General features: G+C 31.2%; 1 protein-coding gene across 2 annotated transcripts in view; it reads right to left on the reverse strand.

Annotated features, from left to right (window-relative positions):
* Window positions 1-13,003, reverse strand: part of Sarm (sterile alpha and armadillo motif) — a 79,248-nt gene that overhangs the window by 60,590 nt on the left and 5,655 nt on the right. The window contains exon 2 of one of the 2 annotated variants that reach the window (XM_066296409.1): window positions 11,370-11,390. The exons of the other annotated variant lie outside the window; for it this stretch is intronic. Coding sequence (XP_066152506.1) covers window positions 11,370-11,390 — 21 coding nt within the window. The remainder of the gene's footprint in view (window positions 1-11,369; window positions 11,391-13,003) is intronic. 2 annotated transcript variants of the gene reach the window in all.

Here is a 13,003-nt window from a genome sequence, read left to right on the forward strand (position 1 = left end):
CACGAGAAAACTAACACCTTCAATGCAGTTTTTTATGAGTTTCAACGTGACTTAGATAATTCTATTTTTTGATACACTAAATATATTACGTAAAGTTTTAACTGAAGCAGTCAGGAATTGTTATTTATGCCTAGAAAATAACGCACATATGTTTGGACAATTTTTGTAATTTAGGTAATGTACCATCCGTTAACAAGTTGCTAATTGGGTAATATAATAGCATATTACTATACAGGGTGTTTGGTAGAGCGGTAGAAAGTTTTCAGTGAAAGGTAGACGGGGTTATTTTAAGTCTAAAACCATATTTATTCTTATACGAAGACTTATCGTTTTTGAAATACTGGTCTTATATTTTTACACGAAAGAATTAAGTTCATACACTTAAGTAATTTTTTTTGTATTAAACACTCTCAGCTTTCGCAAATAAATATATCCTCCATTTTAGACAAAATTTTCTTCAATGCGGCACCAGGTCAAGAAATTCATATAGTCTTAAAAATTTCTCTATTTTATACTCTTTCAAATTATCTATGACATTATGACAAAATTATAGATTTCAAAATTTAAAATAAAAGGAAATAATACTCAAAAAAAAAGTGACATCAAAACTTAATAAGTATTCATCATTTAATAATTTATAGCGTTAGTTCTACCTTAAACAATACTACCATGAATTAATTTCATTTTCAAAATAAGACCATTCATTTGTAATGCATTTACTTGCCTCCTCTACTCTGCCCTCCCTACTCTCCCTCCTTAGCTGATACTTCAAAAACAATTAATAGAAGAGTAGATATGTTTATAAAGATGCATAATGACCCCATCTATCCCTCTCTGAAAATTTTCTTATTGCTCTATCAAACACCCTGTATAATAATTTTTTGTTAATCGGAGCTCATCATTTAAGCTTTTTACACTGACCTGCGATGATGTGCAAGTTTTAGCTAGCATGTACGTGCGGTGAAGCTATGTTAACGCACGATCGTAGTTAAAAAAATTAGAGCAACTCACTATTTTTGATTAGATTTAATGAATATTGAAAAATTGCAGTGATTTTTTTCATCTACTCACAATCATTGTAATGTATGAGTATTAAATTTTACTTTCAGAAATCGATTCTCATTCACAAGTCTCGTAAAGGATGTGTGTTTTCACCTTCTACGGTGAAAAATATCTTTTCATTTTTATACGATTTACGATTCTTTATGCATTTCTTGATTGTTTTTAGATTAAACACACCCACGTTCGCTCATAATTTCAACTTATAATAGTAAAGTTAATTATTGCAGGATAATAAAACATACAGTAATGAGGCATGTGTGGAAGATTATATACTTACTTCTTGTTTCTATATTGGAAAATTGGATAATTCCGACTTATTTTGGAATTTTATTGGTTTTTAAGACGTCAAGACACTAATTAATATTCAATTATGATCTCACAGTTTACGTTATTCACCCAAATTTTAAAAATCTGATCGTCCATTAAGTTTTGTCTCTCGTGAAATTCAATGAATGTTCATTTAAAGCGTTTTTACGTCTTTTGGAAGGTCTGAGGTTCGATAGACTGTTTATGTTTCGAAAAATTTGTTTCAGGGCGATTTTAGATAGTAGTGGGAAAATGGCATAAAGACACACATATGTATGTTCGTGAGAATAAATATATTGTACACAGGTACCATGTGGCTCTAAATTGTGCCCCCCTCCTATTAACATTCTAATAAATTTTTGGTTTTTTTTCAATCCAAAAGCTGCATTAAGTAGGACAAAAAATTGTATATTTTGACGTTTGTTTATTTTTTGACTGTTGCTTACGTCGTGGGAGCACAAAATGGCCAATTTTTTCAAATTTAAACATACGTCAAATGACATTTCAACATAAAAGTCTTTCAAAACTACAATCAATGGTGTATTGCGATTCGGAATCTATCGATTAATTTTTGAGAAAAATAGGTACAAATTAAAAAAAAAAACGCCATACAAACTCAGTTAAATAGCACGCAAACATTAAAAAAATGTGTTTGTTGATAGGAAATTGATTTGTTTTCGATTTAGTGCTCACAGATAGTCTTTGGCTATTTTTATTCATCTTTTTATTCCTTCTTTCTTTCACCAAAGGCAGTTTGTGAGCAGAAAATCGGAACAAAGCAATTTCCTATTGACAAACCAGTTTTTTCATTGTTTACGAGCCATTTAACCGAACTTGCATCGTTTTTTTACCAAATCTATTCCTATGTTTCTCAGAAACTAATCTACATACTTTGTGTCGCCATACACCATTCGATGTAGTTTTTAAACACCTTTAATTTGAGGAGGCTTTTGAGGCACGTTTCAGTTTTAAATAATTGGCCACTCTATGCTATCGATGACGCAAGTAACATTTAAAAAATAAACAAACATCAAAAGATGATATTTTTTCATATTTAATGTTGTTTTAATTTTTTTTTAGTTCATAATTTATAAAAAACTGAGGGAGGAGGGAGCAATTGAGAACCGCACGGTATGTTCGTAATGTCACGTTGCGATCACGATATCTATTCTTCTGATTTTTACGGTAAATACTGATATTCAAGATAAATAATATTATATCCGAATTTAGTATCTTGTTTGGATTGATTTCTAAAATGGGTTAATGGATACTATAGTTTTTATACACATAGTTTGTCGGTTAGTAAATGTCAGTCTGTATCTACGTACATATGTACGTATGTAATAGTTTATAGGCTCTACGCCTAAAAGAAATATCTTCTGTGTCCATGGAAATATTTCTTGAGGAAATTTGATCCTTAACACAAGATGATCGCTGACTAAATTATTTCCATCTGGACTAAAAATAATTGATATGGGACTTTCAGTATTTAATTTTTTTAATATAAATACAATATTTATATTATTATAATATATATTTAATATAAATAATAAATTAAAACACTTTGATTCCTGTTCAACAAATATAATTAGTTGCAACTAAACCGCGATAAGTACCAACAATAGGCGATATTTATTAACCTATTGTCTCAACACTATTTTCATTTTACCTTCCAGGAATGAAAGTCTTGTCACATTCTTGTTGATTTAATTAGCAACCCTCATCAATCTTCGGTGGATATCTTGCAGCATGAAAATAATATGTAAATCAGTAATACGCATACTATTCAATTGTGTCAAGGATATCCCTCGACCCATAAATCGGAAAAGAGGCGATTTCGTGACCTTAAAAAACTAAAAAATACATTTTAAAATTTATCGCACCTAGCAGGACTCACTTTCACACGACTATAGCTATCGCCTCTATAAGTTGCTAGGTCATCAAAAAATTTTACATCATGATTTTGCATATCAATAAATCGAAATGTTGATTATAAAAGTAACACTGTGTAATTATAAACCGTGCTCATTAACAAACATTTGCATAATTACAACGTCGGTATCTATTAAACTACTTGAAAATATCAACCGTGGGACAAAGTCGATTCTAAGTAAATTTTTGTGTAGTTTGCGGAGCTTCTGTGTTTCGGCTCTTTTTAATTGACTGTGATTAATTAGAACTTAAGCGACTCAATGTTAAAAACAATTTAATTTGGAAGCAGGAATCAAGGTTTAGAGATTTTGTGGTAAACTTCCTTATTGCGTAAAGTGTTGGTAATTAAGTTGATTTCGGTCGATATGCTGAAAACGACGAACCAAGTGGATTAATGTACATATATAAATGCCGATAGATCCACAAAGAAACTTGAAATGTAACACATACAAGTTTCAAACAGCCCTTTAAATTCTACGCAGATACGATTTTTTTACTTAGATAAAACGGAAATGAGATTCCAATAAATCTCTTAAAATCATATTTCTTTAATCTGCTCCAAATCTTCAGTTATTTTCCTATTCATTCATCCTTTCCTTCGTACCTACAGCCTCATACTAATTCAAAAGGAATTCCAAACACGTGCGTTGATCATCTCTTTGAAAATAAAAAACTGGCGATAGCTTGAGGATAATGATCGTTGGTCAGTGGCGGTGATTCATTGAGAAACCATTCTGGTACCAGACATTTTGGTCCTTTATCTGATGATACATCGCCACCAATAGACATGCCTTAATTAATTCTTTTATTCGCCGGTAAGGAGTAATTTTGGGAATTAAATCACATACGTACATAAGTTTCATTTATCTAATAAATTTTCAAATATGTATTACCCGCAGCGTTGCCAGGCCTTGGCTTTTAAATTCAATTTTCTTAATGAATGATGGATATTCATTACAGCCATTTACCTAAGGCTAGGAATAAACATTACCATGAAAATAACATGTTATTATCAATATTCTCTAATATTAGTAGACACGTAAGCTTGTGTCTAGCGAGCGTTAAACATTAAATTTTCCTAATTTAGCGTTAAATTAAATGTGGAATGCTTATTACCAAGGTTTCTAATAAACCGATATTTGCAGCAATCCTGGATAAAGAGCATTTCTAGGTAATTAATGTAAAATATGTGGCACGATTAAGATTTAACTATAACAAAGTACAGAGTGTCCCAAATTTTCGGTTGTCCACGTCATATAGTTTTCGAGATCCTCTCGAAGCGGATATCGAAAACTATCGATGGTGCCAATTAATAATTGTTAAATTTTTACGTTAATCAAAGAGTTTTGGTATCAAGAGAATGCTCAATGATTTCTAAGATTTCCGAATAATTACAATATTGCGCAATATTGTTTTATTATATTCTGATCTTATTTGACAATATTCAAAAATAATAATTCTATATCATTGGCATATTAAATCGTCCATTGATATGGAAACTTGGAGAGATGCGATATGCCATGTTTTGACTTCGATCAAACATGGCATATCAAATAATTTCTGCTCTTCCTCAATTTTTACGCAAAGAATATTTAGAAAAAACGCTAAGAAAATGAATGAATGCATTGATGATTGATGCATTTTTTTCCTAATTATCTTATAAATTCGCACTTTTCCTTTGAAATCACATATAGAGGAGGAACGCTCAAAGAGAGATCTACATAAGGATTTTTATATATAAGACTATAAGACTCGAGACATATTCATACGCACATGGGTGTTTTCATTGAAAATCTTAGTGAAAAATTAAGAAAAATCTCCAAATTATAAGTAACGGGTTATGTGGAAATAATTAGGAATATATGTGATAATTTTACCTTAATATGCAGACAGAAGGAAAGGTGAAGAACTATTTGAAGAAATAAAATGATGTTGAAAACCAAAATTGATGTAAAAGAATTTCATTGATCAAGAACGAAAAAAAAATGAATAACTATTGGCTTAACATTTTTATATTTATTACATGTTGGTCGGTATAAGCATATTATCTAAAATGTAAAAAACATAAAATCTATAAAAACAGTTGAATAACAAATATTTCATCATCATTGATTTAACATGAAGTCTTCCCAGAATATGTATGAATGATCTATTATTTTTAAATGAGCCCCTGTAATTAAATAATATGAATAACAACTGCAAGGAAAACTTCTGAATAAAGTTCATTAGAGCGTTTTGTTAGCATTAAGAGCACTAAAATTGAAAGTCAAAGTTTCTTGCTGGAAAAATAGGAAGAAATGTAATCTGAAAAATTGAATTTTCATCGGTTAGAGAATTTTTAGTTATTGCAGTTGATTACCTGTAGAGGGCAGATGTAGGTGTACTACGTTTAGTGTTATCACAAGGAGAGTACAATATTTCTTATTTCAAAATAATTAATTCTAATAAGAAGTTGAGGATCAAGATAACACCTTATTTTACTTCTTATGCAAATTACCTCTTCTTCATTATATTGAAGAATTTATCTCCAAACATCAATATTTTCTCTCTCTGCTGAGTGTCTCATTTTGTGCTATAAACCGCATCACATAAGTGGATTATGTAATTATATATTAAAGCACATTTTAACGCATTTCTATTGTAAGAAAGGTGAAAAATACCTTCTATTAAGGAATAACGTCTCATACCCAAGCAGTGGTAATAGTGATATTTATAAATGTAGTTCCGTTTTGCGAATTGGTTAGTTAATCCATGAAGGCTTAATCATCCTTTTGATAACAAAAAGGACGTTGAGTCATAACTCGAATTATCGTACGAAATTACGTAAATTTTGTCTGCAGTTCTTCAACTATCTTCCGGGCTTTTCTCAAATTGATACAGTCATGCCTCGGTTCCTCGAATTGAATGGCGACAAACATACGAAGTGCAATGATAATTGCTTATGTATCACGAGAAACTATTACCACAACAACCTGTTTAGTATTGGCAAGTATTACATTTGTGTATTTCTGGAAATCCTAATATCGTATATACAGGATGTCGCAGAAACTGTCGTATAATTGAGATGCAATTGAGGCTAGAAGGTAAACAAATAAGGCAATTCAACTTAATGTGTCTTATACAACAAATAATTGTCGTGCCTTCCACAGGATTTGCTTATTATTCTTGATTCTAATTACACTTGCTTGAATATTGTTCCATAACTTCTCTCTGCCGTCAGGTACGGATTTGTACAGCAACAACTTAAAAAAAAAGCCAAAAGGAAAGAAATCAAACGGATTTAAATCTTAAATTTAAAATTTAAAAGAAAGCAAATAGGTTTTAAAAAAAAAAAGTTTCGCTGAATAGCTTTACTCTTGTGTCCCCCAGAATACTATATTCATTTGTACCAATATTTCACATATTATAGGGAGAGGGGAGGAGGGACGGGGTACACCTCTCGATTCCCACACGTTAATGGAGAAGCTTATTAATGACTTCAATTGGAGTTACTTCGTGCAAAATTGTATCCTCATACGACACCTACTTCCTGAATTGTGGTCTATTCAGGATTTTCCTTATTAACGTCTGGACCGAGTCCCAAATGACAAACGCCGACGTCTTTCTCGTAATTTGCCTCTCATAAATCTTAATGGTGCACGCGCTAACACGGATGTTGTATATTATTCTTATGCCAATCATTTGTAGGAAACATCTTACGCTTTATTTCTAAATCACTGCACACAACTTAGTTGTTGATTTTGAAATTTCTAACAAATTCATAATATTTGGTTTCTATGAAATTGAAGAACATAATCGAATCCATTGTTGCTCCTACAATAAATTATTAAAAAGTTAGTTTTAATGACCCAATTGGTCGATTTTCATTTGGTGATCAATCTAAACTCACCTTCGATTGCATTCAAGTTAGTGCAACCTCACTTTTCCTATTCAACAGCGAGTTCGAATTTAACATTAATTTAAAAATAAGTGAAAATGGAGAAACTCGAATTCTGTGTGCGGATTTCAAATGGAATTAAACCTTGTTGTGTTTAAAATATTAGAAATTTGTAGTTTCTGATACTCATTTTTATTACATGTTATACTATGTGTCGACATTTCTGACATTCTACCGACATTGTTTCTTTTTAACACACTATTACTTACGGTGTAAACCGGAGTAAGGATTTATTCATTGACGATCTAAGACTAGACCGGATTTTTAACAAAAGACAAATACAAAAATTATAGTAAGCAAAGGGACAACAGTAATTTCATATGCAGAATATATTGAACAGCGATAACTTATTTGATAACAAAATAATTCCTTTTAATATCAAATAACAATTATTAAGGAAATTGTTCGAAATAATCATCAATTCGTTCTACACATAAATGAAAGTTTCGCTATAAAGACCGCCAAACATCTCTCAAACTCTGAGCAGTTACTCTAAGAGCAGAATTTCTTATATGTCTTACAAGTTTTTTTTTTGGGAGTTTACAGGACTAGAGTACACAGTTTCCTTTATAAATCCCTGAATAAGAATCTAGTGATATTAGATCAGGTGATCGAGGAAGCCACGTAATTAATCCTCCACTACCTCCCCATCTTTATGGATAGTTTCCATTTAGCCAATTCGTCCTCTTCAGGGAATAATGTGAAGGACATGCGTCTAATTCAGCTATTAACTTATACTCAAAATTTGAACTAAATATAAAAAAAATCATAAAAAAATGGCATTAAATGCGAAAAAATGGTGGAACAAACTGAAATGAAGACCAGAGAATCAGGGCTTAAAACAAAACAAAGTTCTGGAAAACCATTGTTAAAAACTGAGATTGTTAAACCAGTTTTATTATTTTGTTATAACTAAACTTGTATAAAAACGTTATAAATAATAATTCGCCTTTATATTGCTTTTAGTTGTGTTGGAATATTGAAATCCTACATGTTATCTTTATTGAAGCGAAAGTCATTCATGTGGTAAAACATGAATAGAAAATATACTATATCCATTCCGGAAGGTTTCTTGAATGAACAAGCTTACGTATAGTAATGCATTTTGTGTAAAAAAAATAATTGCTATTACGATATAATGTGAATAGAACTGTTATTTATAGTATGTGAACCATATGTATAACACTTTAAAACAAACTCATAAAAGTAAATTGCTCGTAATAGAATTCCAGCCATATACATACGTACATTGTATATGGTGACGTGGAATCGCTTGAACTATTAAGATATTAAGAAAGTGTTATTTTTTGTTCAAGAAAAATGACAACAAGATACCTTTCCCTTATTGGAAATTTTGAGATTAGGGAAAAAATGTGTATCTCCCAATTTTAGGGTTTGAAGTAAAAAAGTACTAAAAACCTTTCAAATTAGCCACTAAAAACTAAACTATATGGTTTCAATTCAGCGGGCATAATGTGAAATATTTCCATTAATTTAGACAAAAACGTAAATTTTGTAACTTGCATAGCAGCTTAAAAATTCCCGAAACAAAAATTTAAATTTAAAGGTTTTTCGATTGTTCGAAAATAACCAATTTTGGACAAGAAACATAATTATAGAAATAGCAAATTGTAGTGAAAGAAATTTAAATTTTGAGATTAAAGCCTCTGTTGGAAAAGCAAAAACTCCTCAAATTCCGCAATTCCAATTGAAGATTTTAAATGTCAAATAGGTTCTCAAATTCTAGCCAATTACAAGATTGAAAAAAAAATGAGATTTTAGGATTTAGGTCGTACCTTGACCTGAGAAACTCAAAAACCCCATTATTTGAAAAACTAAAAAAAAAATCCTGAAATTTGTAACGAAAAGACAAATTTTGTGGCTAAATCCAGTGCGTAAAACAATCAAGAGTGTCCACCAATTAAAACAAATATCTAAGTATGTTTTGAAACTACTTACGGGAATTCTGTCCGTTGTTTCCTGATGTATTAACCTTGACCCACTGCCCTGAATTAGACAGACATTGGAAAAAGCAAAGTTATTTCACAATACTCACTCTATATCATTAAGTCGCTCTATTCGTCACAGATATTATAAATCGACTTAAATGACATATATGACAACACATTTTAACTCCTAATTTGTTTTAACTTGCCTTAAAATTACATTATATTCATTTCTCCATGAATTCCTGCGATATTGGCACTCAAAGTTTAAAAAATAACAACAGATCCTTCTTTTACCTGGAACTTGTAAAATTTTAAGAAAAGCTCGAAGTTTCTGAAACAGTGATTTTCACTTGACTAAATGGCTCGAATGGACGTGTCGGTCATAACTCACTCGAAGCCAAAGAGAGCCTGAAACTATAGCTTGCAAGAACGTTATCCAGTTATAATTTTATGATCATATAATCTCGAGCAGGTCCTTGAAGAAAAATGCGTAATATAGCATATTCTTAATAAATAATTAAATTTACAAATATGTGCACGTATCTAAATATCATGCAGTACACTTTGAAATGTTATAGCATCTGGTACGGTTCCACTTGAAACAATTACTCCTATCGCTGGCGATATGACAATAATTAAAATAAGCGTAATTAAATATGAGAATAGGCACGTTCTGATTAAAGTAATATGGGTCATTATAAAGAATATTCGCTGTCTTGGCAGAACTTTCAGAAATGTGTCTGCTAGTCGCCAGCGGGGCCCACGCTACTCGTTGTTGCAAAAGAAGTGCCACAATGTTTCCGCTGCCCACGTGCCAGACTCCATCTGAGTCGATAAAATATATGTTTCGTATTTGTATTAAATTAATGCAAATCTGTTAATCTGGCTTTTACCAGAAGAAAAATAAACGACCATAAAACGATCGCTGTGAATGAACGCTTTATGGTCGAACCTTGGCCATCGGATAGTAGATATACTGGAAAACTGGGTTAAGTGTTGCGATTACTAATCATGTGCTCATTTAAATAAAGAGGAAAATGGTAAAATAGGTAGGCCTTCTTACATATTCATTAACAATACGCATTTTTCCTTAAAAGTGTTCTATTTCTTAAGAACACAAGGTGCATCGCCTAAGGGAAAGCGTATCCAAAAAATCTTCTGGATTATTACACTCACCTTCTTTCTCTTTACATTATACAAAGTGGTTCCCAAATATACGGTGCAAATTTAATGGGTTATTTCTGGGGTTAAAATTATTTAATTTTTTTTTTATATACAGAGTATTCAAGTTTAGAAAGAAACATTCTAAACTTTTGCTATATTAAAAAAAATGCGTAAATTAATTTACTAAGAATGTTCCCCGTCAATGACAATCTTATGGTGTCTCTTTCAGATATATCAAAGTTGACCCAAAAATTTTAGTAGCGTGCCCATAAAATTCGTTTGTCAGAATTTTACACAAACGATCTTTGAGGTTATTTAAAAAAATGAATTTGAAAACTATTAGCGAAGTGCCCCCTACTTCCCCGTAAGAATTAACATGATAACACCCACATATGTTCATGGTTACATAATTTTTCTTTAAATAGAAGGAAAATGTGTTGTTTGAACTATTGTGTAGGTATTCCGAATTTCAATAAAATAACTTAAGCGACTTTGAAAATACGAAGAAACATTTTAAAGCTTCGTAAGAATGTTACTAATAATCACTCTTTATCATAACTTCTTATCTTAAAATACTATCATCGAATGACCTTGCGTACCTACTTACAAGTAGAAAATAGGAATATTCAGTGACAATTTGCTCTATTCATACCAGATGTGGCTGTTTCTCTATTATAAATTTCTCTTAATATAAACAACATTCCTATAGAGCAAGGGTCAGTGTCTGAATAGGTGACTTCTTAACTAAAATTTTTGTTTAAAATTTTGCATTTAAAAGTTATAAAAATTCCGTGATAATTTGCAGTGAATAATCGCACATGGTATGACCTTAAATTCGATGCAAAAAGGTTGGACATTTTCCGAAAGTTAAAAAACATCTAAAACTTTACTTTGACTCTACTTTATGTTTACTTAGAAGTTTATACAAGTTAGCGACTCATAACTCTTGTCAGCTACTCATTATCACTTAAAATGATTTTTTTTAGATAGTCGACGTTTATTAATGAAGACTTGCCGACCTTTGAGGTGTGGTCCCCAACCTGAAACAAAAATACTGTATTAGTATACTAAGAGATGCATAAAATATTTGAAGTATACATTTTTTTAATATTGCCTAATACGTGATAAATCGAAATTAATTTAGCTGCCAAAAAACTTTTCTAGATGATCTCTTCAAAGTTATTTGAACCTTGGACTCTAGGTGGGTTATAACATCAATTAATTCATGTAGGTCTATTTCAATATTATGAATGAAGAAAAGTGAGTATTGCAAAATAGTGCTTGTAGTTTATAAATAAAATTGGTACAAGGCGTAGTTTGATTTTGAGTTCGAAATCTGGGGCATAAAAGCGCTGTGGCAGCACAATTTTTTTCTTTCAGCATCGATTTACCCGATTCCATTCACCCTCGATTTGTTTAAGCGTGTTGCATTATAATTTATATTTAAAGAAAGAAAATATTACACATTACAACAATTAATTGTGTTTACGTAATGGTAATTGGGGTGAAGAATACGGAGACTTAAGGACTCAGGGCCAGATCTAACAGAACTATTTTCAGTTAGAAAATTATCAAGTAGAATTTTCTATTCTAATTTACACTCTCTGCGCCACAATCAGTTGACACACCTGCACCGTTGAACTTAGGTTCTACATATTTATATGCAGCTGCCTGCACCTATTCTATAATTTGCATGCAGTATGTTGAATTGTAATTTGTAATTGACATTTTGCCGTCAAAAGCCGACAAAAGCATAGGAATTCCCCTTGTCTTATACTTGGTGTACGGGCACTTGTCATATGCGAGTAAATTGTTAATAAGTCGAAGAAGAAAAACATACATACATATGTAATTAAATGTTGGATACGCCTGAATGAGTCAGTCTTAAGTTAAGCTTATGGGTATTTGTGAGTTTGCTGTTCAACCACATTTTTCTACAAATTTTGTTCGTTTTCACGGAAAATTTTTGCTTTGACCAAAGAAGGTCTCTAGTAAACGTGCTATTCTTTTCTAAAACTCTTTAAAGCAATCTCTTGATGCATTTTTCAATAAACCTTCTCTTTCTAGAAATTACGCATAATCTCATAAATTCTTATATATATTATTTTTGAAATTTACTTTTTCACTTAAATTATATTTCACAAGTAATGAGAGTATATCTCTGAATAAACATAAATAATAATTTCTTACCTTCTCATATTCTTGACAATTAGGTGAAGAAACTTTATGTGCAGCACCTTTCACTAATGAGATTTTGTTACTTTTAACTTGGATATACAAGGTGGGTTTTCTAAAACTATAAATGTCAATATCTTGAAAATTATACCGCTTATAGAAAAATTCAGAAACACGTCTAACATAATATGAAAGGGAAGCACGATTAAGGGTATGATAAATTCACTAGCCTGTGCCGAATGCACTTCAGCCACCCCAAGTCATTTTTTTTATGGAATGGGCAAGGTTACGACATATCGTCGGAAAGCATTTTCAATAAGCTTTTCAATGGTACCAAAGTTTTTGGAATTCTGGCTTCAAATGTAGAAGAGAGGCCAGTAGAATTAAATGGTTTCCAATCAGAAATGAGTAGTAGAATTGCTAATTAATTGAAAGTTTTATTATAATTAAATAAAACCGTAAGCTTCACCGCTCAATA

This window comes from Euwallacea fornicatus, chromosome 25 (assembly GCF_040115645.1).
Source record: "Euwallacea fornicatus isolate EFF26 chromosome 25, ASM4011564v1, whole genome shotgun sequence".
NCBI lineage: Eukaryota > Metazoa > Arthropoda > Insecta > Coleoptera > Curculionidae > Euwallacea > Euwallacea fornicatus.